Here is a 26,571-nt window from a genome sequence, read left to right on the forward strand (position 1 = left end):
GAAGTTTTGTAAAGAAGAGTGGTCAATTATTGCCAACCTAGGAGTGAACTATTCGTAGAGACAAATCCCAAAAGACTCACAGCTGTAATTACTGCCAAAGGTGGTTACACCTAGTACTAACTGAGGAGGGTGTATACGTATCCAATTATGATATTATGGTTTTGTATTTTTCATGTAATATTTCCTATTTAAAACATTTCATCCTTAAAAGTGTGGATTATGGTATGTACATAACAGAAAAAAAAATCAATTACAATGCATGAAATTGTAAGGTACTGACACAACAAAATGTGAAAAAATTCAAGGAGTTATATACTTTCAATACGCACTGTACCACATATACTTCCTGTACACCTGTCTAAACATGATATAAGAGAAAATTCACATTAATACAAAGATTTATGCAGTAATTTTAATAGTTTATTATCACAAAACAATCATTGACTGGAAATTTAACATTGTAATAAAAGTTAAAAAACATTAAAACTGATCATCACTTTATCCTATTTAAGAACAACGTTTTTTCTGTAATCAAACCAACTTTGAACCTGAAGCAACAACACCGTACTCCACTATATAAAAATAATCTCTTTTCAAAATGTAAAATATTTACCTTGCTGCCCTCTTGAAATTTTAACTCTGAAAATTGCATTGCATACAGTTAGTGTACAAAATTCTCCTGAATATGTTGAAATATTTATGTTGATCTGCAGTTATCTTTATGAAAAATTATCTTGGAGAGTATACTGGGTAGCGGATATTTTTAGCGAAAACTAAAAAGGATGTAAGATACAAGAAAAGAGAATTGCACACAGAAATTTAACATGCTATTAATTTTTATGGGTTAGAAAAACAAAGAATAATTTCAAAATTGTAACATACTCACCTATAAAACTGCAAAAGTACTAAGACATTTTTGTCTGTTTTTCCCCAATTTGTTACTGAATGTGAAGACAGTGAGTCATGTGTTTTTTAGCATAACATTTGTTAGCAGTACCAGTGCCTTATGTTACAAATATGCTTGGTTGACACAAAGCTGTCAAATCAAAATATACTCCCTTTTCCTGCAACAATATGATACAGCAGACAGTTCTTATTCTCCCCCAAGAATTCGAAAGTAATTTTTACTTCACACCAGAAACCAAGCAAATTTAAATTAAATTAAAAACTACTGTGCACAGGAACACAGCTGAGTTAAAACCAGTATGCATATTGATACAGGTAGTTTGTAGCAATATTATCTGTTTGCAAAATAAGCAAATCTGTATCTTTCCATTTCTTAATAATACATTTGATCAATTTATGTAGTTCAGCAAATCTCATATTATTACGATGTTTAAGTATTAGCTACAGTGAAAGTGCAAGTATTTCTTGTTATAAAAACTTCACAAATGTATAGAAAACTACATTTGTAGTGACTGGCATAAATCCACAATGAGAAAAGAAAGAACCCAGCACTAATTCTTCAATGAGGTGAACAGTGTAAAATAGTTGTCATAAAAAAGAGAGATATCACAAAAGACACTTCAGCTCCTGAATTGCCTATGATGGATCTCAGAAGACAAAAATATTTTAAAGTATTCTGTGAATGTCCAAACTGCAGATGGAGGTTTTCACTAATAGGCAAAACAAAACATTAAACCACAACAGGTCTCTTGGATTTCTGGTGTCTCCTGAAAGCCTTAAAGCTTTTAGGTGACCTTGTGTGGGACCTGATACAGTTTTCCATGTTCCTCAATCACAATTCTTAGATACAACTATCTATTTACTAATGTCAACAATATTTGCAGTCCTGCTAAGCTGAACTGGCATACGACTTGAGTAGTTGAAAACTGCAATTTAATTTTGTAATAAGGGGCTAGGCAATTCAAAGGAAAGTTCCAATCTTCAAAACAAATTATACTGTATATGACCAAAAGTAGGTGTGGAGTACAATCAAAGTAACACATCAAACAGGTGTGATTCACTTTTATTTTTACAATGTAAACTAACCCGCTCTGGAATTTCCATACTAAAGGTTCTCCAGAACAATTTTTTCCATTTAGCTCAAGCACAGAAAATTCGCAGTACATTAAGATGCATCAATCCCCAGAGCATTATATATTAAAATAGCTTTTAAAGCCTATATATATGTGTGAACTACACAAAAATATACATGCAATAAAACTTCTAGGGATTGATAATGGTACAGTGGAAGCAAATTGACATCAGTTGCTGTTGTTAGAAGTATGTCTACAAGTTACGCCTGCTAGTTAAAGTAACTAAATAACAAAACTAAAATATAATTACTGTTGTTGGGGCCAAACAGTTGAAACTAACACAAAAACATTTCCATTAATAAACACTGTCCATAGTCCAAATAGACCAAATTTCTATTTTTTTTTAATCTTCCCAGTGGTTTAAACTAGGGGGGATGGGAGAATCAGGAAGAAGAGGCTCTGGAATTTTAGAGCCAAGGCCTCTGTTTGTTGCGGGCCATTAACAAAAGCCAAAATATGTATGAAAGACACATAGAGATCATGCCACTAATAAAATCTGACAAGTGTGCAAGAGCTGGCAAGAACTGAGGAAGTCCTCCACAAGCAACTGAAAAAGCAGGGGTTCACTCTAGCATATACTGTATATAGGAATCAGGTCAAATCATGCCACTGCAAGACAAGTAGCTGTGGGATACTTGTTGAAAGAGGTGCAGAGCTAGAAACAACCACAAGAGTGACTACTACAACTGCTTCAAGTAATGGTATGAGAGCTTGCAATATCAAACACTCACAGACAAGGCTGACCGCTGTCTCACAGAGTATTTGAAGCTAGTATTGCTAGTACTTGAAGCAGTTTCTGTTTTTAAAACCAATTTTAAAAGGAGAAAATAGAACTTAGTTTTCCCAATTTAAGACAATTCCACGACAGCCCTTGTGCTGTGTCTGGTTTAAGTTTTCTAAGAAGTTTTATTAAAAAAGTAATTATTTTATGGTTATTGAACTTTAAAGTAACTGCTCTGGATGAAAACCAAATTCCTCTTGTGGATCCTTACCTATTTTTTAAAGAAATATTTGCTGAATAACTAAAAAGAAACAACAGACAACTAAAGTCTGTCTATTCAGGAAATAATTTAATTAAAATGTCATCATAAAACCTGAAAATTAACAGTTTACCCCTCGAAACTGAACTCACAAATGGAAGACTGTTTTGTCTCTGATTGCCATATTTTTTAAAAGAACGGTGAATCTTTTTTTTTTAATTAGAGTGGTTTTGTGACTTTGTCCGTGTTGAAGCGGGAGATATAAGCCTCATAGATGGTATTCAGGAAGGAGGGATCATTCTGAAAGAAAGACAACCATACAGTTACTTGAATAGCTGTTAAGTGGGATATAGAAATGCTAGATCACACTAACCTTAGCGCACGCTTTATAATGTAAAAAGCAAATTCAAACATTACTCTCCCTTTCACACATCACCAAAAATAATTGGGGCTTTAGTTTATTTTTTTAAGAACAGTCTAAGCACTATGCTCTGCCACATAACTTCTAGACTGCTCTTTTCAAAAACTGAAAAGCACAAGTATTGGCATACTGAAGTGAATGTTTAATTTTACTAATGAAATTCATATTTTCAAATTAAAAGATTAATAAAAGAAAATGTATAGCATTTCATCTTTTGTCTGTGCCTATTATTTTGCATACATACATCATTTGCAGTTACTCTCTTTATTCACACTTTTGCCTTCCCGTCACCAGTGTAATGTGATGCACTTTTGTCCTAATACACTTTTCACTTTTGCTCTTATCCTAACGATAAGAGCTTTTTTCTTTTAACTTATAGAAAAAGAGCATTTGATATCCTAAATAGAGCCCACAGGAAAGCAACGGGATTGCACTACTGATTTTCTTGGAAACTGGAATAATTACAAGTGACCGATCATCTCATGTCAATTTGCATGAAGACTGGGTTTTCAGAGTGCTCCAAGCCCGACACAATTGTGACTATAAAACTTTACACTCTCAAGACAACCTTCTATTTCTGCTCTGAAAACTCCCGTCCCCTTCTCTGCTACGACAGTAACTGAGCCTCAGTGAATAATGAGTGACTGACACACATGAGGAATATATAATGCGCTCTAGGACCCTTCAGGATGAAAGCGCAGTCATTCTCTGACCTTGATGAGGTGTAGAAGCGTGCACTGGAACTGGCTCCTGGTGAGAACACTGGGTGAGAGAGAGAAGGTCTCATCTAGAGGCTGAGAGGATAGCAGGCTACTGGAAGGAGGGCAGCGCTCAGCCCCTGTACCCAGGCCAGACCTGTTGCTCTCTGAGCTCTTGGTCGACTTGGTCTGGGTGAACACCATGGGTGACATGAGGAGCGTAGGAGCCACGGTAGCTGGGATCCGCTGAGGAGAAATCACCTGATTGACAGAGAAATGTTCTGTGAGGCACTCTTCAGGGAGTAAAGTACTGTACCAGGCTGCATGACTATGGGGTTTAAGTATTCTGAAGGTGTGAACTGTGCTGGGGTGAACATTCACTGACATAAACTCAATACATCAACTTTCAGAAACATCACTCCTCTACATTTTCTGCAGGTACTTCATGACTGGAGAGGATGAGAAAGGTCACTTGGCTTTAACAAGTGCACGGTCCTTATTCCATCCTGAGCTGCTGTAAGAGTATTAACAAAGGGCAAATTGCTGGGAAGGGGGAGGGGGGTTATAAAAATCAAATAAATGAGTGATTCCCACCAGTGACAATAATAAAAAATACAGGATTTCTGATCTTCTACTACAATCACACTTGGACATAAAAAGATCCAGTGAAGTTTTCAAAGAACTGAGAGTTCTGCCACTAACAAAGTCAAACACTGCATGTCAAGAAATAAAAATGTGTTAATTCATACATTCCAAGCATTTCAGAAAACAAAATGAACACCAGACTTAAGCCGGTGCTCACATGTTATGATTATGAGATTTGGTTTTTTTATTTCATTTTATTCTATACGTCTTATTAATAAACAAAACTAATGGAAAAGTAATTCATTACAGTTTAGATAATGTTTTCATTCAAATCTTGATGAAACCCTACAAAAACAAGGCTCGTGCTTCAGGCATTAACAAGTTACTTCCTTCTTCCTAAAAACAACCGTTCAGATAGCTGTTTTATGATTTATCAGCCTTAACGGTTTTCATTTCATTACTAACTTTAACATCAGTTTCGACAGATGAGAATCTTTAGTGGAAATGGTCGGGCTGCACAAACAGCAAAACGCATCTCATTGAAGGTTTACAGCCGAACTACCTAAACAGATTATTTTTCCACTAAAAAATGTATACCGATTTACTCTCTTTCATTAAGGCTTTAAAGGAAGACAAACAATGGCCTTGGGTGACGCTACGTTATCATGAAACGAACCTTTTTTGAAAAAGATTTATTCTGGTTAAAAAGAATATGAAATCAGTTACGTGCTTCTCCAATACCTAGTGACTGTTCTTACTTATCGCACTGTTACCTGGAACAAAGGGTTGGGTTTCTCGGACACTGCAGAAGAGGTCTTGTCTGCCCAGCTGTCCAAGGGCCTGGAGGTCTGGTTGAGGGGCTCGTGGAAGCGGGCAGCCAACGCTGGCCTGGCAGCATCCATGCTCTGCTCCTGCTGGACCAGCTGCAATCTGTGCAGCAGCTCATGGGGAGAAACCACCCCCGAAACTGAGTGCTGGGGGGCGGCGGCCACCAGCGGTGGTTTGCTGGGGCTAAAATAAAGCGCCTGGGACTGGTGGGCACCACTGAAGCTCAGTGGCTCTGCACGGTCCGGCTTGACTACGGGGAGTCTGTGCAGCAGGTTGGGTGCGGTCTGGAGCTGAGGAGGTGGGTGAGCGCAGCAGGGAGCGGGAGGCTGGAACAATCTTTGCAGTGGGTCTCTGCTCGCACAGGGGGCCACTGCGGGGGGCTGCAGGCCCCCGTTTTCACACAGCCGGTTTTCGGGAGACTCTGAAACTGGCTGCAGCTCCACAGCCCCGCGGTGCGTCATCAGCTTCTGGATGGCAGGACAGTGCTGAGGGGGGCTGCCCACCGCTGTCTTGCCCATCACTTGCGCTGGCTCCTCATAGGAGAGGGATCGTGCCACAGCAGGGCGACCCCCAACTTTACAGCCAGTCGCCTGCGCCCTGTTGTCGCCTGCACCTGGGGAGACAGGCTCCTGTTTGTCTTGCACTCCAAAGAGGGCAGCGAGGGATAAATGCTTGGGCTCAGTCTCACCGTCCTTTAAGAGAAGATAAGACAAGACAAGCTATTTACCATCAACAAGGTGTAGCATGTTTTACCAACTGACACGGCTATTATGGTTATATTATGGAACTGACATGGCTATAGAGTGATGGTTAGAAATCAAGAAAACAGCCCAGTATGGAGAATTGCCCCAGAAAATGTTTCTCAAAGAGTCTAAGATTTATGCTTCAATGCAAAAAGAACTATCATTCAACTGTGAAGACAAAGCACCACCTTTAAGGTACACAGTGGAAAGAGGAGATGACGTGGAGTGTTCCTTTTCCCTTCCAGTGCCTTAAAAAGGACTACATTTCAGTGTCTTCCTCATGAAAGTTAATATACTTTAATATATTCTCCAATAATAGTGATGAAACAGATTATCTGGTAGCATTAAAGGACAGAACATTTTCCACAGATTTAAAGCGGATGACTGCAAACGAGAACAGATTACATTTTAAATCTAATTGAACACTTTCTAATTAAATAGAGTTACTGAAAAAAAATCAATGCATCATTTTTTAACACATGAATGACAGGACAGGTAAATGAAAAGTGGACTATAATATTATACAGATTATAAAGTGGACTACAGTCTCAGAATGAAACACTGGTTGGATCCCCAGAAAATCCTAAAAAGTGCTAAAAATCTGCACCCATTTTGCATACACTAAAGATTAATGGCTCTTCTGCGAGTCCCAAGGCAGATACAAATACCTTGGGGAGCTGCTGAGAACTGTAGGCTCTTTCAATGGGCTTTACGGGGATCGGCTTGATCAGGTTGGGGTTGTCATAGATCACACTACTGCCAGCGATCTCCTTCGGCTCAGGCTTACTCTACGAAAGGCAGAGAATTTAATGAGGGCAAAGATCACAAGTCATTATCAGCTCCTGTTTTCACCGATCAAGTCTTGACTCTTGTTATGAGGGCTCCATCCTGTGGCAATAAGCACTGTAACCGTCACAAAATTAAGCAATCTGCACTAATGGGGCGGTGCGGTGGCTCTGTGGCTAAGAATCAGCGCCTGTGGCTGGAAGGTTGCCGGTTCGTATCCCACAGCTGGCAGAGGAATCCTACTCAGTTGGGCCCCTGATCAAGGCCCTTAACCCCAACTGCTCCAGGGGCGTCGCATAAATCGCAAACCCTGTGCTCTGGCCCCAAGCTTCTCTCCCTATCTGTGTGTCTCATGGAGAGCAAGTTGGGGTATACGAAAAGACAAATTCCTAATACAAGAAATTGTATTTGGTGATCTTATCTTATCTAATGTCTTTTCAAAAGCAAATATTCCTGAAATGTCATAAAAAATAACACCAAGCATTAAGAGGAAAGAAGAACAAAGGAGAAGAGGACCTTCTCAAAAAAGAAAGAAGAGAACAAAGAAGATTACAAAATATGATGAAGCAGAAAATATCTTGTAAATGGCTGCTATGCCTTATTAATCCCAGACAGTTAATGCTCAATAAGGAAGCAGGTATCCTATCAGCATTTTCACTATGGCTTTGGCCAAGCTAAGAAAAGGTTCAGGAATGCATTTTCTTTTTTATTGGTTTGGCTCTTGCAATGTCAAGGTAGTGAGCCTCAGTCCCTTAACACTCACAGTAAAAATGTACATTACTAACGAACAAGAGGAGGACATCTGGCCCATCTAACCTATTTGGAAGTTAGTAGTTAACTGTCCAAGGATTTCATCCAGCCTAACTTCAGAAAAGTTAGGGTATCAGCTTCAACAACATGGCTAAGTAACTTGTTCCATACTCCCACAACTCTTTGGGTACAGAAGTGTCTCCTGTTCTTGTTTTAAAATGCACTTCCATCTAGTTTACACTTAGAGTCCTCCACTTCATGTTTCACTGTTCAGTGAAGAAATCTGCTGTGTCGACTGTCAGTGCCATTTATTTTGAATATTTTTTTCTGTTGAAGCCTTTTAGTGTAGGATATTTCCTGAAGCCCCAGGATGTAGATTCTCTGGAATGATCCCACAGTAGCAATGTCTTTTTGATAACACGGTGACCCAAATTGTACACAACTGTATAAATGAGGCATTGCTAGTGCATCATACAATCTTCACATAACATCCCTTGCTTTAACTTCTAAGCTTTATATATCCTATTATTTGTTAGTTTTTTAATTGCTTCTTCACATCGTCTATAATATGTAAATGAGGTGTCAACATAAACACCTGGGTCTTTTTCATAAGAATGAGACAAAAGACAACTTCACAAGTTTTTTTTTTTTTACATGGTACTTCTTCCTTGTTGTTCTCAACAACCTTTATACAACTACATGGGGCTCCAACGAGAAGCTTATAACCTACTTTAAAGGGAAGCAAATCTCTGCCATTTTTTGTAAATTGGTTCCTCAACACTAGCCCTACTCCAAACACTTCTTGACTTTTGGTACAAAATTTAATTTTAATACTTTAAAATCTTTATTTTCATATGCCTTAGAATCCTCTCAGTACAATTACAGAGAAATGAAGTTCTTTTTTGAATTTTATGTTTATGTTAAAAATAAAACAATACTAAATACTTACAGGAATGTAATGTACTCATCAGCTGAGATACACTGTTCTTGGAGCTGAGGGTATCAGTTGACACTAGTGCCACCTAGTGGTATACTAGTAATTAAACCTACCTTGTCATACTCATCCCTGGCCTTGTTCAGCATCTGGAGGATGTCGACCCCTTTACTGTCCCCTGAGTGCAGAGCTTTGGGAGACACACCTCCCCCATGCTGAGCTTTCAGTTGTTCTTGCTGCGTTAAACTGGAGGAGGAGGAAAGTCACCAGAGCATAATCCATCTAGTATAAACATACTGCACAGAGCTGCAAAGTCCTGAGGCTAAATGTACATAGTTGCTGCACATTTGTAAGAGTGCATTTTACTAAATCAAACTATACCGCCCTGCAGTGCAGAACGCACTTGATTGCCATATAATTATCATTTGCTTGAAACTGTCTCTATACCACAGAGCCAATTTCAGAAATAATACTCTCAATTTAGCCTCCTGAGCCACTGCCTCACACAGAACAAGAAGGAGAAGCACTTACAGTGTCTGAGGACACACTAAAACATCATCGATTGTTAAACACTGTATAGGTAATTTAATCTAAAGGGTAGACATACACCTTATAAATGTGTACTATAATGATTAAATGAGACATGAAAATGAATAATAATATCAGTTCAGGTGGGTAGCTGCATCAGCATGCGTGCATAGGCTGCAAAGGAACAAGTAATAGGTTTATTCCATGCTGAAAAGAGAAGAAAGAAAACACAATGTTTCGGCTGTGGAGCCTTCTTCAGGTGTGAGAAAGATAGGACAGTCAGCAGAGAACATATAGCGTTGGAAAACAAAACCCAGGAGAGAGGAGGAGGCGGGAGCAGGGGAGAGGCAAAGTGGCCAATCAAGTGGTGCGAGGTCAAGAGAGGTGAGGAGAGGTGTGAAATGAAACCTACACATGAATAGAGAGAATAAGAAGAAAACAAGTCTATCGTTGAGAGAAGGGGGAAGGTGTGAACCAAGTTTCAGGATAATTTTAGTTTCTGATGTCTTTCTGCTGTCGAGTTAACAAACCCTACTTTGAGAACGCAGACGGAGAGATCAGTGTGATCATGGCCGTCAGAGGTGAAATGAGAAACGATGGGCTTGGAGAGATCTTCAATCTTCACAGCCTGCCCAATTTTGGCAACCCACTGTATAGTAGGTGTGTTGTTGGGAGTTTAGAAATCTACCAAACTGATTTAATTGAGAACCCCAGTCTCCTTGTACTGGTGGAAGGCAAATTCAGTGGCCCAGATTTTTTCTGTGTCATGCTGTAGAGTATAAAGTTATCCCACAGTGACGCAGCACATTATGATCTGCAGTTTGGGATAGTATTTTTTTTTTTGTTCTGCTCTGGATTTTCCCTTGAGGTTAACAGGCTTTATTTTTAGATTTAATATTGCAAAAAATTGTAATGGCCTAATTTTTCTTTTTTAATGGTCCAGACAGTGACAAGTGCACATTTGAAAAGTGTATATATATATACATACACATTGTATTTCTTAAAAAATTATCCATTCATTTCAATCAAAAACATTTAAGTTCAAATGTACACATTCTCCATGGCTTCTATTAACGTCCTATAATCTACAGAGGGGAATGCTTAAATGATCTGATTAAGACGACAGCAAAAGATAACAAATGCCCACAGGTGTTTCCTGGAAAAACTAAAAATAACACCTATATTTTAGGAGGCTGTAACTGATAAGATTAAGGTTATCTCATCTTTCACAGTGTAGCAACAAGACCAAACCAAAGACACTGTATTGTGTGGCATTAAAGTACAGAGGATAGGGAAAGTAGAGCAAATAAACAATTGCAAAACCTTATTGTGCCTTGCAACTATTTAGCTAGATCCCATGAGTGCTGAATCATCATTCTTCCATTACAGGTAGGCTCTAAATTAATCTTCTGACACAAAAATGAACGTCAGGAATGTTCCCCCATGCTGAGACTTTGACAAGCATAACATTTTGTGCAAGGCATGTAAATGGATTTCTGATCCACTGTTGCCAAGGCATGTATAATACAGAACACCATCACCTCCTAACCACTGATCCAGATTTTGAGGCAACAGCGAGCTTTTGAAAAGAAGAAAGATTAAGTGGGAGAGTGTGGAATGAGACACAGTAACAGGTTGACATGATCTTTGGATGGATCACACCACAATACTTCTATAGCTGTGCATAAACAAGAAGTACTGTGACAGCAATTCAAATATTTATAGATATGGACTGGCTGAAAGATGACACAATACAATGTAGAGCTACAAACCGGTGTAATAACTAGATGCAGACAAACAATACATTTGAAATGAACGTACTTCTTCATTAGCTCAGCAATCCGCTGACAGTCCTCCTTGTCATAAAACCAGATCCCATAAATGGACACTGGAAACAAAAACAAAAAAACAGACAGATTCTGGTTATAACAGCTCAGGGGACAGGACAGATCTTGATGTTATTTTCAACAAATTCAATTTAATGGTAATATTAAAGACAGCGAAGAACAAAATGTACAGTATTTGGAAAATGTTCAGGTGACAGAGCTGCCCCAAGGGGCTTATCAGCTGGAACTCTTAGGCAGGGATGAAGAGGGCGGGGTCGTAGCCGGGGCTGGAATTTGGAAAGCCATGCTGCTGAGAGGAAAGGCGAAGCTGATCGGGCTTGGGTCAAGAGCGTCGGTGACAAGCAGACAGTGAACATTTCCCCACACCTCCTCAGATAAATCTTGCAAACAGGAGTGAGAGAGACAGGGCAGCCAAAAAATGTGGAAGATAAAAGAGAAAAACAAAGCGGGCAAGTAGAGGGGCTGAGGCGGCAGATAACTTAAGAAATATCCTGACAAAGGCAGACCGATACTGCCAGCGGACCTCTGAAGAGGTACAGTGCCGTGTAACGTCGCCAGCTTCGTGAACCTCAGTTGTGTGGGATTCTGCTCCTGAACACCGGCTTGGTCACGCTTAAGGATTACATGAAATTGTTTCTTTGACTGAAACTGGCACAGAGTTTTTTATATGACACATGAATACAGAAAACCAGGTGAGAGGGCACAAAGGATTCTAAGGATTTTGATTTGTGTTCTTCATTATACACCACAGTGGTGATAGATCATGTTTCAGAAGGCATTCACCCTGCATAGAAAGCCCAGGCACCAGCGCTTGCCACCAGAGCCAGATGCCAAATACAAAGGAAAACTTGTGTCCGAGACGCAACTCAACTATACCTATGTCCGCCCAGGAGGTAAGATCATTGCTAATTACAGACTATTCTTGAAACTGTATTCTCTAATGTTCTAGAATGTGATTTGTGGCTTTTTTACTCCTTTTACAAAGTACAATTACATTTTGCACAACACAGTATTTGAGAACAGATTTAATGTTTTATTCTAACTTATAATAAGTTCTTCTATGAAGAATGTCTTTATATCACTTTTCAAAGGGATTGTTAAGTCTTTCTATTAAGTGTTATGTCACTGAAATCAGCATGAAATTATGTTTAGCGGTTCAATTAAAAAGACACTCTGCCACAAAAATATTCCCTTTGCTAGGCCTCTCTAGGTTACCGAGTATAAAACCATCTGATTACAAAGGTCTAAATAAAGGCTTTTTTAAAAAACCCTTACAGGTGTTGCCTCTGAAGTTCTGAATGAATGGTTATTTTAGGGATGTCAGAATCTCAGTTAAAATATCCCAGTTAATTAAGAAAGACAATCTCAAAACATGAAGAAAACGTAAAGGGTAGCTTGTCATTCAGTATGACTCAGCGTGATTTCGAGGTGAAAAAAGGCAAATCGCTGGCAAGTGCCCCAGTAGAAATTACTTGCACTTTCTACCATATTTAGACTCTGTGATAAAACTGAAAATGCCTCTGTGTGTCAACTTAAACAGCCCCAGCCCTCTAAATAGGAGCAAATAAAATACACTTACTTGAATTATGAGATCTATCAATTAATAATGAGGCTGCCACTTACTGCAATACACCACAGCCATTTAAGTTCATCATAGTGAATCAAGACTTACAGTGGGCACTGCATGTGAAGGGGCTTCATGTGTATTTGAGAATTGTCTTTATCTTATCTCGGTTGGCTTGGTTTCTGGTGTTGGCAGGACACTCAAGAGAGAAGCCCAGACACGCAAGCTCACTGCCCACCAAAATACCTTTGCACCATAAAAGGAGACGAAAGTCCTTTATGAGCGAACTGGTCTCAAGCTACTATGATTATCACCAATCTCCCTATTTTTATATGTATTTGAGTGCTTTATGCTTTGAAAAGAAAATGAGACTTAAACGTTTTGCTCAATTCCTCTTGAAAAATTACAAAAGGGAAACATTCCTATTTTTTAAAATTTATCACCATCTCCTTCCGACATATTCTTCATTCATTATCGCCCTCCTTATTAAGCCACAAACCAATTCTTCCAACCAGTTTTATGATCTGTAAAATCACGTTATGTGCCTTTAGCCATTAGCTGTTTTTCAGAGACGTTTCAAAATTCCTAGTAACAATTTATGGATATTCTACTTGGTTTTGCATGGGTATAGTGGGTACTGGGTACAGTGCTGGTCATTTCCAGTTTTCTTGTGCTTTTCGGTTTCAGATCTGGGTGTGGTTCCTTCTGACTCATCTTTAATTTTGTACATCTTTCTACTTAATTTCCGCACTTAAGAGAATAGTCTTCAGTCTTGTCTGCTGTGAAAGCAGGTGTTGATTATAAAGGGCTGCAATCATCACCACGAAGAACACCTCTGTAACCGTTCATCCAGCTCCTTTTCACCTCACAGGTTACGCTGCTGGTGTGCTGCAGCTACATAAATGGCTTTGGTGGTGGATAAGGGAGATAAAATGCCATGTCAAATCGCTGGTGTTCTCAGCAGGGACACTAAAACCCCATAGAAAAAGTTTAAAATAACCTGCTTGTCACAGACTTTTCCCATATTAAATATATAACCTTGACGGTATTTACAGCATTTCTGAAATGTGATTTGACAGCCGGTGGACCCCGTCAGTAATTTTATCAACCTGCTACAGAAACACATCTTGCAGCACTAGAAAATTTGTATCTGGGTGCATATTTCTATCCTTCCATGGTAACAGTTTTGAGCAGATTTCAACATGTATTCACATGTATGGAAAACCGTCTTTGAGAACACAGATGGAGAGATTAGAGTGGTCGTGGCCGTCAGAGGTGAAATGAGAAACAACAGACTTGGAGAGATCTTTAATCTTCACAGCCCTGATGTGTTCTCTGAAGACGGCCCTGACGGCCATGAGTGTTGCAAACAACGTTGTGTTTGCTTTCTTCTTTTTTTCAGCATGGAATAAACCTATTACTTGTTCCTTTGCAGCCTATGCATGCTGACGCAGCTACCCACGCGTATTACTATATGTCGTTTAATTATTATATTGCTATTAATTTCTCCAAATTTAATTTAGGAATATGGTGCCCGATAATGTCTATATTCCTCACTAGAGAGTTCATGCACCAGTCTATGCATATGGACTGTGTGTGGAGTAAATAGAAAGACCATGTTTTTCTTCAGAGTGCCCCAGCCATTTTTGAGGATTTTTTTTTGGATGGACTTACAAGCTCTTGACCTTTTTTGCTAGCAAAAAAAAATGAATAATTGTTCCCAGCAATGTTAATACATTTTATCACATACTTACAACGGGCATTCCTGTAGAGCAGGAAAGGGTCCTGCAGCTGAAAGTCCAGATCCTTGGTTATTGGCTCAGTGAGGTTGTCCATACTCAGGCGATTCATTATGGTGAAGCCATGCCTGGGGGAGGCAGACCTAAGACCAGAATAAAACAGGAAAAATCAGGGCAAAATTTCATTGTGTTGTTTGGAGCATAAGGAAATGGATCAAGTTAAAAAGTCCTTGCAGAAATTCTTTAAAGACAAACATGGATTTAACAAGCACTGGGTTTAACATGCACATGAGATCTTCGCTTTTTAAGGTGATCTATCCTGCATCCAAGAAATGAAGAAAAACAGACTGGTGTAGAGTGTTTGTGAAAGCCAAAACATAAACAGTAGGAGTGTAACCCCATCAGTGTCCTGGACAGATTTCCCCTTGGCCTTTACCAATCATGGCCTCCTAATAATGCCCTTCTATGAATTGGCTTCATGACTCTGCTCTCCTCCCCACTGATAGCTGATGTGTGGTGAGTGTTCTGGCGCACTATGGCTGCTGTCACATCAGGCGAAAGAGTGACGCCTTCTGCCCCACCAACACAACCTACTACAACAACCTGCTTTTCCTAGTGGATTCCAGTCCTAGTTGGTACTAATCACTACCTACATTCCTTGATTTGATTGATCTAACAAGAGACTCTGAATTTTATTTCTAAACTTTTTTTTGTTTTGTTTCATCTGTATCTTAGGATCCATTAGAATGAAACTGTGTCGCTCCAAACAGACTTCACATTGTCATTTGTTCTAGTGTTCCCCTTACGCTGCATACAGTAGGTTGTGTTTTGGTCACAAAATTACACATTTCATTATATTTTGGCATTTGGTGGAAATTGTTTCCTGTTTTTTCCTGAATCATAAACATCTTACAGGTGAATCATAAACATGGGTTTTGGCCGTGTGCTCTGGCTTCCTCCCACAGTCCAAAGGCAAAGCAGCAGGTTAATTTGGTTAATTATCTTCTGGAAAAAATGGTCCTATTGTGAGTGTGTGCATGTCTGTGCCTGTGTGTGTTCTGTGATGGACTGGTGTCCCATCCAGAGTGTACCTTGCCTTGCACTTGGTGTTTGCTGGGTTAATCTCTGACTACCCTGCTACTATGAATTGGATGAAGTAGTTAGAAAAAGGATGAATAGTCCACAGTTATCCTTCCAAAACTGATACATTATGGCAAATCAACTCATAAAGTGAGACGTCGTTATCAGACATACTGTACCTCCCTTACCTTGTGTACACAAATAAAGTTCCTTCCACATCAGTCTTTTCCTGAAGAGAAAGGTAACATTATGTTATTAACTCTTAAAACTGGAACTGCTGGATGTGCACTATCTTCAGAAAAAAAATTGCAGTGAAAAATGAAAAACTGCTTAAATTAAAGCACTACGGCTTAAAGAAAATGGCAGAGACCTAAAGAGTAACAATTTGCTAAAAGGCAGGCAAGGAGAAAATGCTTCTATAACACAATTTCACTCTTATTGAGAGAACACATTAAACATAGTGTTATGAAAGCAAACTTCACATAGCCACGGCTATAACACCATCCATCTCTGTCTTCCACTAATTTATTGAATGCAATTGAGCACTTTGAAAACAGTTCTTTGCCAATGCTTTTTATACTATCCCAACACACTGCAGTTCTGATTTACAGAGTTAACCATTTGTAGAAACAGGATGTAAGTACTTGTCTGTAACTAGAAAAATGCCTTGGTTAAGTAATTCATTAGTAGTATTAACTATCATTTGCTAAATTGTGCAGTCAGAAGAAATACTGCCAAAAGGAAATTTACCAAACAACATTTTTATGCCTAATAAAAACACTGCAGGACATGGAGAGTGCCAATATAGGTCTGCATCTACAGTATATTTTATATGGTGGGAAAGCAGTCCGATATCTCTGACCGAAAAGGGCAAAAACAATGAAAAAAACATAAATACTGGTTCTTGGCTTTACTGGATGCCAGCACGGTGACATGGTCACAGCTCTTGGGTGCATGGTTTAATATTTGTGTAGAGTTGGCAAGTTCACTTCCTGTGGGTTTTGGTTGGGTGCACCAGTTTCTTTCCACCTTCTAGAAACATTCTGGCTCACTTTCACCAGTGCCTCCCAGTTGTCCCTGTGTGTTTGTCTTGTGTGTGCGCCACGTGAGACCTAGGCCTCAGGGTGGTACTGATCGTTTCCAGGAACAAGAAGCGTTCTGGTAATGCATGGATGGACAGATGCTTTGCTGGAAACCGGTATTTGACAGCATATCTTAAATCTGAAGTCAGGGTCAACAGGCTACAGTGAGTCTGCAATGCCCATTCTGCAACCCTGACTCTCTGCCAATCCGATCGTGTCATAGTTATAATGAGACTGGCACTTCCATTTGACTGGCCAATAAAAAGGCCAGCAAGGAACAAAAAACTCTTCTGGCAAAGCAATATCCACACTCTAAGCATATTTTACACAGTGTTCCCTGATCAATGTAAAAGCACAGTGTTGTATAAACTTGACAGAAAGCACTAAGTTTCATCATCATGCCTTTCAAGTTAGGTCATAAGCTTTTTATCTTTCTATTTAAGAAAGAAGAAAGTTTTTAGAGAAAGAACAGATACAGAGTGCACGAGATATTTGACCACTTTCTTTAAAGAAATGTTATTGTTTCTATGAGCACACTGACCCTGTTCCCCTCAAAGATACCATCTCTTTCTATGGCAAAAAAATACTCCACCTATTTAAAATCTATTTAAAAGCACAAAGAGGGGGGAAATGAATGTCTGAATCGGTTTTCTCAGAAAAGAATGATCTGTTTATTGGTTTGTGACTGCATTTGCAGTGCACGGAGCTTTCAGGGTTCCTCACAAAAGCGTCTTCTGTCTCATGTATGCCTCGATTCTACGGACTGCAGTAGACAGTTTATAAACTGACTGCACACTTGAAGCAATCCAGAACACAGATCTGGAACATTTTTACAGCATGTGAGACATCAAAATGTAGTTTATTAAGTTAGCCAGGAGAACAGTAAATGTAGAAATGTACCTGATATGTATCCAAAGTAAAGGGGAAACAGGGCTGGCATTCTACTCACAAATCCCTCTAACTGGCTACTGAAATGTATATCAATTAACTAAAGAAACAGACGTTTATCCGAAATTTGTAAGAATTTACTTCAGATTTTCTCCTTATTCAGAACACTACGTTTAATAAATTTTACCTGTGCTGGTAAATTTAATTTCGCTACCAAGAAATGGCTTCATTCTACTATTCCTTATAAACTACACATTCGGACACGAGGTTGATTTTATAATCTCAGAAGGCTGTACAAAAAAAAAGAGCAATTGATCAACTATTACGTTGATTATTCAAGCTGATACAAAAATGATCATCTTTACATGGTATTTTGTTCTATCATACAGGTTTGAAGTTTTAATGTCCCAAATTACATTGCACGCGTCATTTGCTTCGCTCACGCAGGCGAAACAAAACGAGCTTTTTTTTCATACAACGTCAATCAAAATAGTTTGTCAAAACTTCAGGATGAAAATAATCAAAACAACCAAGTACGTTATCAACGCAATTTTCCCTGCAACTCCTTGGAAACTTATATTCTCACAGCATTCATCGCTTTTATCACTGAAACAAAGGAGAAAAGTTTTCTGCTATAAAGGTAAATGATGTCAACTGATAACAATAATAACAATATTGATAACATTTTCCCAACAGCGTGCGCCACTAGGGATGAGTGTTAAGTTTGCTTTCTTACCCACTCGTTTGCTTTGTTGCTGAATGTGTACAGGGCAACCTGACTGGCAACATCTACGATTTTGTTGATGTACGGGTCATGTCGCTGCAAGGCTGCCAGGCTGATGTCCAAACCTTTTGCCGCCAGACAGGTGCCTGATACCATCCCAGATGTAGAACTCATCGCCCCCCTGCTCTGTTAGGTTATACGGAGCCCTCAGCAAATTTGATCCCAACACTTAAATCCCCCCCCCCAAAATACCTCTATGGTATCTGAATGTTTTGCAGATTTTTTAAAAATTAAATAAAATAAAATCAAGTAAATCTAAAGATAAAAACGTCAAGTTGGTATTTTATTAACTCTAGCAGTACACCCGTGAGCAGGAAGTCGCCATTTTTCGCCACCTCTGACTGTAAACAGTCAGACGTGACTAATCGTTTGTAGCGCCACATTACAGGTCATCTAATCGACTCCAGAGACAACTGATTGAATACTGGAGGGAAGTTGAAACGCGATAAAAAAGGCTTCTAACAGATAGCAGAATACACGAATTTCTTAAAGGGTTTGCACTTCTGATTAAGCAAATCATGCATTTAAAAGCATGACATGGACGTCGTCATAGAACCCCAAGTATCCCCCATGTATACCACGACAGCCCTGTAATATATTTTAAAAAACGGCAAATATAGAGACATACAGTACCGATCTGTAATATTAAAATATGAAGGTCGAGCAAGCCCCATAATTGAAAAAAAGAGCTTTATCCAGACTGGAAGTACTGTACTAGGAAGACATTAAATGGAAGATGGATAATTATTATTGTATATTGCCGCCAGACAGTTGCCTGCTACAGTACTAAGCTAGTGCCATAAATAAATATGGCCAATGAATATACTGTGTTTGTAGAAAACATCACAGGAGTTCAGTGCCTTGCAAAAACATTCGTGCTCTTCCAAAGATGTCCGGTTTTGTTCAGCTACAAATGATGTGTACACAGTTTCAAGTGTGAAAAACAACAAAAACTGCAAAGAAAAATCGCCAGCTACAATTCAAAAGTCGAGTGTAAACTGAAAACATGCATTCATAACCAATACGATTTACATAATTAACCTACAATAAATACTTGAAACGTTATCTCACTATATTTCGTACTGTTATAGCTGGTATTTTCTATCCTTTTGCAATTGTGAAAATATCTCTTACTCAGTTTTAGAATGAAGCCTTTATTTACTGTAAATCAGCATTGAAATTAATTGAATTTATATTTTGCCTTCATTCCAAATGATCGAAAAGCACTTAACTTATTCTGTAGGAGAGCAGACACGTCATCCACCACTGAAAGACAGAACTCAGATGGACAATCAAGAAGCATACACCAGTGGCCCCACTACACAGCAGATCAGGAGAGGAAAAAGAACATTTTCTTCATCAGTTGAATTAATTGAGGACTTTGGGTAGAATAGATTGTACAAACCCAAAGTGAAATTTAGCCATGACTGCAGGGTTAAAACCCCCACTCTTATAAACAGTGTAATGGGATCTTTAATATCCTAAGCCACGTGGCCAGGACATGCCATAAAAACAACCCAAAAACATAATTTTTGTTTGTTTTCGGTCTCATAGGAATAAACCTAAAAATTTCTTCCACTATGTACAGATAATGTACAGTACTGACTTGAGTCTTCAAAATCCTGAACGATTCTGACCACCAGATTTTGATCTACCCACTAAACTATCAGAGGTAAAAGAAATGTCAGTAGACACAAGTAGAAATGAAGAAAACATGCATTCTGAACTTTGAAAAATAGTAGGAAACTCTTTATACAAAAAAAGTTACAGGTGTCAGGGACAATGAGGTTCAACTTTGCTGCTGAAGCTGTTTTCTTAGAACTCTTCAAGAAACTACAAAAAGAGATCAATATTTTTAAATACCTTATGGCAAGAACTGAAAATTCTACTTTTGTAAGTACCCTTTCTTAAATTCATTGAGTGACAGTAAACCAAAATGATCACAAATATGTCTGCTCTGTTACATATTTTATACTTTCAAATGAATAATTTCGAACCAGATTTTATATACCAAGAGCTATAGTCGATAAAATAAAATCCAGTATATTGTGAGTTTTGGAATACAAACTTAGTGTTACAAAAACTATACCTTTGTCAATTTGAGACCATAATTTAACCTTTTAAACAAATGCATTTTTTAAATGGATGAATGTAGTGTATCTGTGTGCCCCTCACCTCTCATATCTATACTACTCCAGGAGAGCAGTATAATGTGTCTCAGTGTGCATTGCCACACAAGAACTCCGGTTATGCTATTGACTTCCTTTATCATTCTGGTAACATTTCTTTAGCATGTCTAAATGTACAAGCAAGTACAGAAGATTATACAATCAAGAAAATAGGCTCTCTGTGTCCTTTCAAAATCAGATTGAGTAGAGTAATTGTTTATTTTAAATTACTTACAAAACTGTTCTTAAAACAGCATGACTTTAAAAAGTAGAGTTTGTGCTTTTAAGAAATAGTCTAGTGCTCTTGACCAAGTGATTGGTATTTCAAGCCTGTGCCGTATGTGTATATACAGTATGTTGCTTTTAGATTTAGTTAATTTTGTGCACTGTGAAATAAGGCAAATCAAGGAGTTTATTAAAAAATTTGATTGGAGATATTCCATGCTTTTTCCTACACATAAGAGAAATACTTAGTATTTAATTGTTTAAAAAAATGAATGACAATGATAAAAAAATGAAACACAATTCAAGACATGAGCTTCCATTACTGAATCATGATATCAAAATATGAGATGAAGTCATCAATAAGTTGTTAGGAGAAAAAAAGCAGTGGTTATGACTCTAGAGGGCACTAGTACCTTAGATAAGTTCAGCTGACTTGTACTTTTCGAACAGCAGGAAAAGGGCTATTTTGAGCTGCTACTAGTGCACATCTGTTGCCACCACAGTATCTCTGTAACATTCCTTTTCACCCAAATGGCAGATTACATTTTACTCTGTTACTTTGTTTAAAGTATTTTTACTATGTATATAAAGTATAAATATGTGCCTGTAAGTTCTTGCATAAAACACAAGAGTTTCTAAGGTGAATACTATCCTACATACAGGGGTTGTTGTGAGAATAATTAGAAAGACAGTGCTTAATGGCTTTTCAATAAATATTTACTCAATATTTTACATTAAATGTGTTTTACAACTCATTTTTTCTTATATTTTTCCCATTTTGTCCTGTTTTTAACAATAAACCAAGCCTGCTGTCTGGATTAACTATGTCCATTATGGCTGGAAAATTCAGGTATTTCTGATTTTACAGACAAAATTCACCCTAGCAGATTCCGTCCGTTAAATCTGAAGTCCGTTAAAGCAAAGTTTGCTAAACCAAGGGATTACTGGGTTCGGTATTCTCCTGTATTCTAATTGACTTAATTAAGAGCTTCCTCAATTGGTTGATATGAAGCTCATGCTTCCAAATCCAGAAACAACTTAAATACCCTCAACTGAAGAGGTCAATAACAATATTTAGAATTAAATACAGCCAGCCCACCAAAACCTTGGAGTGCTGTAAGCTCTATAGCTGAATATTTGTCTGTTTGCCCATCCAAATGAAACTACTTAAGAATAGAATTTATTTCTGGGTATTGTGGTGGGAGTCAAATAGGAATTGGAAAATAAGACTGACGGGGACATATTAACTGAGAATACAGAATTTCTGAAATAACTCAGCTGTTATTGCGTTAGGGATAAAAGTAAGGAGTATGCTAGAAATAGGATTTCTTCTAATACATAGCATCATACAAGATACAAGATTGCCAGTGTATCAAAGAAGCATACTAGGATACAAATGAAAATTAAGACCTAATTGGTAGCCTATGTAGAGGCGCCAGCTCTGAAGTAATGTATGGCAGGGATTGATACCATCTGCTGCATAGTGATGAAGTATTGTATTTTAAAAAAAATACAACATCATAATCTATCTAGGAAAGATAAAGAGATGACTTAGAATCTTGGCATGCACAAAAGAGAGAAAGAGACATACCTTTGTTCAGGTGGTATGAAGAAAATTTGGAAGCCTACGTTATGACCTCAGTTTTCCAGGCATTGAGGTAATGCTCCCAGACAATGTTCCCAAACAAAGATGCAGGGATTGTTAATTCAAAAGAAAAGGAAAACCAAGATTCCTTATAAATAAGTCTGTCAGCAGGGGTGGCATCTGGGATGGACATTAAACGTGTGATCAACATCTGAGAGGCTCTAGAAAGAACATTATGAGATTCTGATCAGGAGCACAAATGTGGTAAGACAGAACAACATACTTCACAAGGAATGTGAAAACGTTTACACATTTACAGAATTCAAGGACTCATCTGTGCTTAAGGGATGAAACTGTCAAGTTCTTCAACAGCCTTCCCCATCAATGATACTTAATGAGGTGGAAACGGACAACGGCATTTTCTGTGCAAGTCAGAGGAAGAAGTGGCATGCTGATCTAAAGAGCAGATGGGATAAGTATCCTTTTAGGATGTTAAGAGACTGGACAAGGAGAAGTGGGGAAAAGGACACAGATAATAAAAACGGGAGTGATGAAAAGTGGTGTGACAGTGCAGTGGCTTCTTTCTGCTATAGCTGGCTGGTTTTGTTGAGTTTAATATGTATGCATGCTTTCCAAGTTTTAATTTCTGTTAGGTAAAGGTGATCCAGGAAGTGTCAGTCAAATGTTTATATTGTGATTTGTCCTAGATTAGTGTCTTCAATTTAATAAATGCAGAAGGAAAGAATAACGTGTATAATGTGTATAAACTCACAAAACAAATGTTACATATCAAGCTTTTATTGTGCAGAAAAGCTTTGTCCAATTGTAATCTTTCTTATTTACCTAGAATGGGGGTTTGTTTACTTGTACAGTCAGGTCAGATCTGGAAAGAGCTTTACAAACATGACGTGGGACTGGAAAACATGACTGGGAACATTGAGGTCTGCTCTTGAAAGACTTTCAGAATGGCCAAATGTAACGGTTGATTTGTTTCTCTGTAGCTAATCTCAAAGTAGGCATTTCCTCAAAGAATCATTGCTTAGCAATCTTCCTTTCAGTTTTGTGTTGTTGTTTTTTTGTTTTGGTTAAAAACTGGAATTACTTTAGAAGTGAACAGGTTACAGTTTGAATTCCCACTCGTAAAATACTCTGAATGGGCTTTCCTTTTTATATATAACGTGCATGTATTTATTTATACTTCCACAAGGCATAAATTCTTCTAGTATATGTCCTTAAATGGACTTAACAGAGCTCCTTCCAAGATTTTGTCTGAACTCACTTCTTCTGATTACATTTCTAAATTAATGTAACAAGGAAACACTTACAAAACATGGCAGGACTTGAAATTACAAATAGAGAAATTACAATTAATCAGGTTTACGTTTTTAAGTCTGACATATAGCAGATCATTTTGTTAAAGATACGTCAAGTACTTTAATACATATTTATTCACTCAAAACATGCAAGACATTAATTAATTAATCAAATGATTAAAACTCTTTTAGTGTTGATAGGATGACAGAAACACTTCCAGGAAAAGAGGTCTCTTCATTTCAATCCAGAATGTAATGTGGTTAGAAATTTGCTAAAGGTATCCAAAGTGACTAAAATAGAATTTACAGAATAACAATACTAAGCTAAAGTCATGGATTGGTAAAATCATCTTAATTTACTGTGAAACACATACTGGGATTGAGTGATTCAAGCAATTACAGAGTAATTTATGCCTTTGACTGATTGTCCTGCCCCATCCCCTGAACACTCAATATGTTATTACACTGTGATCCTTAGTTATGATGAAAGGTGTTATTCTACTTTAAAATGTTTGTTGTTGTATTGAATGAAAGGTTCAGTTGTCTTATGATCTCTCAGTAGTGTCGTATAATGGAGACCAAGGATTGACTTTGTTACGCCCTTGGTTTCAAGCTAATAACCACTGTCAGTGAGAAATACGAATGTGGTGAAAAAACAAAACACAAGAATATATAAAAACTAGACATTGTAAAAAAAAACTATTTTAGAGTAATAAGATTAAAAGAAAATAAATGTTTCCCTTTCAAAATCTTTTAAAACTAATTCTTTGTAGTTTCAAAAATTGTTCTAGCCTTTTAGTAAGTTATCTTAACTACATATTTATAACTTAGACAACAATAACCTTGTGTATGTCACTGTGGTGCTGTGAATATGTGGTCTTTCTTAACTGTTGTTTTACAAAGTTATGTACTGTATGTACTGTGGTTTGCAAAAGTATTTAGACCCTAACACATTATTTCTCCCTTCAAAATTTCATTTAATCCGCATTACATAACACCGTTGCATTGTATGTATTGTTTCACAAGTGAAATCTTCCCTCATCTATTTTGTGCTTACAGTATATTATACAACCTTTCAGTGCTTGTGAAAAGCATCAGCTATGCTGAATTACCTATTTTTGCTTCACAATATGAGGTTTCAGAATATTGTTCTTCTACCTCAACCCGTTAAATAAGTGACATCACCTTTTCATAAAAGGAAATTGAAATGCGCAGTGCCTCACAAAAGTATTCAAACCCTTGCTTTGTTTTCATATTTTGTTACTTTCAAGATTTTATTCATGACATGGCATGGCAATTACTGTAATATATTTTATATGCAGCCTACTGCATTCAAAAAAATAATTAACTAGATTATTTAAAAAGAAAAATGAAAAAGTCATGATGGTGAATGTATTCAAACACTTTTTCTGTGGCAAACTTTAATTAATGTATGTGTACAAAATTACCTTAAGGAGTCACATGCTTAGTTGAGTGGCCTTTATCTACAGTATGTGCAATAACATTCACATGATTTCTGCGCAAGAAGACTCTGTTCAGATAGTGAATTTCAAGCATGAACATTAAGAATCTTTCAAAGCAAGTTATCATTGTATAGCACATATCAGGAGTATCAAACTCTCTCAATGTGTGAGCACAGTCTACTCAATCATGAAGAAATGGAAGCTGTATCTTACTACTCAGACACTGCTTAGATCAGGCCAAATTAAATTCAAACTGAGCGGCCAGACAAGAAAAACACTACATGTTACGAAGCATCTTTCAGGACCCTATGCAGACGACACAATCCGGAAGGCCGTGAACACACACGGGGGGAGATGAGGAACTGGGCTGGTAGAGGAACCGGGGGGAGGGGGAGGGGGAGGGCATGATGAAGGTGCTCCGGGGGGCATGGTCCAGGCAAACAGTCCAAAAGGAAGTCCAGTGCAGGCAAAGGTCCAGAGCCGGGTTATAAATCCAAGACGAACAAATTTATCGGGGGGAATAAAGGGGGAATGGAACCAGGCGGTCCAGGTCCCGGGCTCAGCTAGTTCAGGACACCTAGGAGGCTAATGCCACCCGGGCCGCTGACGTAGGGCGACTCGGTGATAGGCGAGCCTCCGGGCCTCCGTGTTCCAATGCAGAGCCCAGAAACAGAGTGAGCGTCTGGCTTTTAAAAGTGTGCTGGAACAGGGAGCAGGTGCACAAAATCAACTAAAAAGTGAACGAGCCGGAGCGCCCTTAAGGGGGAGGGACTACAATTGTGACACTACAGAGTGCGAGGGCTGAGACAGGATAAAATATGCATGGGCAAACAATATCCCAGTAACTCCAGAAGGTTGGAGAGTATGGCAGAGTGGAAAATCCATCTCATATACTGTATGAATTGAGCCTGTAAAAATATGACAAAAGTTAAGCTGACCAGGTAAGATCAAATAGATTGTTTTTGGTCTTAATGCCAAGGGTCATGTTTGACCCTTGGCATCAATCTCCCAGTCTCCCAGTTTATAAAGTCAAGTATGGTGGTGGTAAAACTATGCTGTAGGGATGCTTCTCCTCAGCAGGGACAAGGAAATCTTGTCTAGAATTAAGGAAAAATGTACAGACACAAATGTAACTAAGTACAGACAACTACTATAGAAAAACATGTATCAGACTAATAAAAACTTACAAATGGGACACAAATTCACTTTTCAGCAGGGCAATGATCCATAGCACAAGGCCAAAGCTACATTGGAGTGGTTTAAGAATGTCTTTGAGTGGCCCAGTCAAGGTTCTGACTTAAATCAGTAGAAGTACTTGAAAACTGCTGTCCACAAATTATGCCCTAGCATCTTGAAACATCTTGAGCACACCTGCCAGGAAGAATCGGCAAAAATTAATTGTACTAAGCAATCACCCAAAAATTGCACCACAAGCCCCCCAAAAGACTTGCTACTGTAATTGCTGCCAAAGGAGCTTCCACAAAACAATAATTTTTAATACTTGTGCAATCACAATTTTTTTTGCTGTCATTTACTCTAGC

At 38.2% G+C, this 26,571-nt stretch overlaps 2 protein-coding genes across 11 annotated transcripts in view; one reads left to right on the plus strand and one right to left on the minus strand.

The window, feature by feature from the left end:
• Window positions 1-398: 398 nt before the first annotated feature.
• On the minus strand, window positions 399-18,638 carry dcp1b (decapping mRNA 1B). Of its 2 annotated transcripts, XM_088646822.1 has the most exons (9): window positions 18,229-18,636; window positions 15,711-15,751; window positions 14,458-14,585; window positions 11,114-11,180; window positions 8,881-9,010; window positions 6,963-7,082; window positions 5,497-6,243; window positions 4,154-4,399; window positions 399-3,319 (listed from the first exon to the last, which is right to left on the minus strand). In XM_088646822.1, the coding sequence occupies exons 1-9, from the start codon at window positions 18,388-18,390 to the stop codon at window positions 3,239-3,241; spliced, it is 1,722 nt and encodes a 573-aa protein (XP_088502948.1). In that variant the 5' UTR covers window positions 18,391-18,636; the 3' UTR covers window positions 399-3,238. The 2 variants fall into 2 exon arrangements, with proteins under 2 accessions (XP_088502948.1, XP_088502950.1); XM_088646824.1 differs by lacking the exon at window positions 6,963-7,082 and having other exon boundaries at window positions 18,229-18,638.
• Window positions 11,479-26,571, plus strand: part of cacna1c (calcium voltage-gated channel subunit alpha1 C) — a 431,114-nt gene continuing 416,021 nt past the window's right edge. For all 9 annotated transcript variants that reach the window (XM_088646820.1, XM_088646811.1, XM_088646814.1 and 6 more), the window contains exon 1: window positions 11,479-12,032. In XM_088646820.1, the coding sequence (XP_088502946.1) occupies window positions 11,903-12,032 (130 nt within the window). In that variant the 5' untranslated portion in view covers window positions 11,479-11,902. The remainder of the gene's footprint in view (window positions 12,033-26,571) is intronic.

The sequence above is a fragment of the Lepisosteus platostomus genome, chromosome 9 (assembly GCF_059453375.1).
Source record: "Lepisosteus platostomus isolate fLepPlt1 chromosome 9, fLepPlt1.hap1, whole genome shotgun sequence".
Classification (NCBI taxonomy): Eukaryota; Metazoa; Chordata; class Actinopteri; order Semionotiformes; family Lepisosteidae; genus Lepisosteus; species Lepisosteus platostomus.

Excerpts from the sequence above, each read along its gene's own strand:
- dcp1b (XM_088646822.1), bottom strand. The coding sequence starts at position 18,390 with ATGAGTTCTACATCTGGGATGGTATCAGGCACCTGTCTGGCGGCAAAA. Across the intron at positions 15,752-18,228 it reads GCAACAAAGCAAACGAGTGG|GAAAAGACTGATGTGGAAGG; the intron begins GTAAGAAAGCAA and ends CTTTCTCTTCAG. Across the intron at positions 6,244-6,962 it reads GTTCTCAGCAGCTCCCCAAG|GACGGTGAGACTGAGCCCAA; the intron begins GTATTTGTATCT and ends CTTCTCTTAAAG.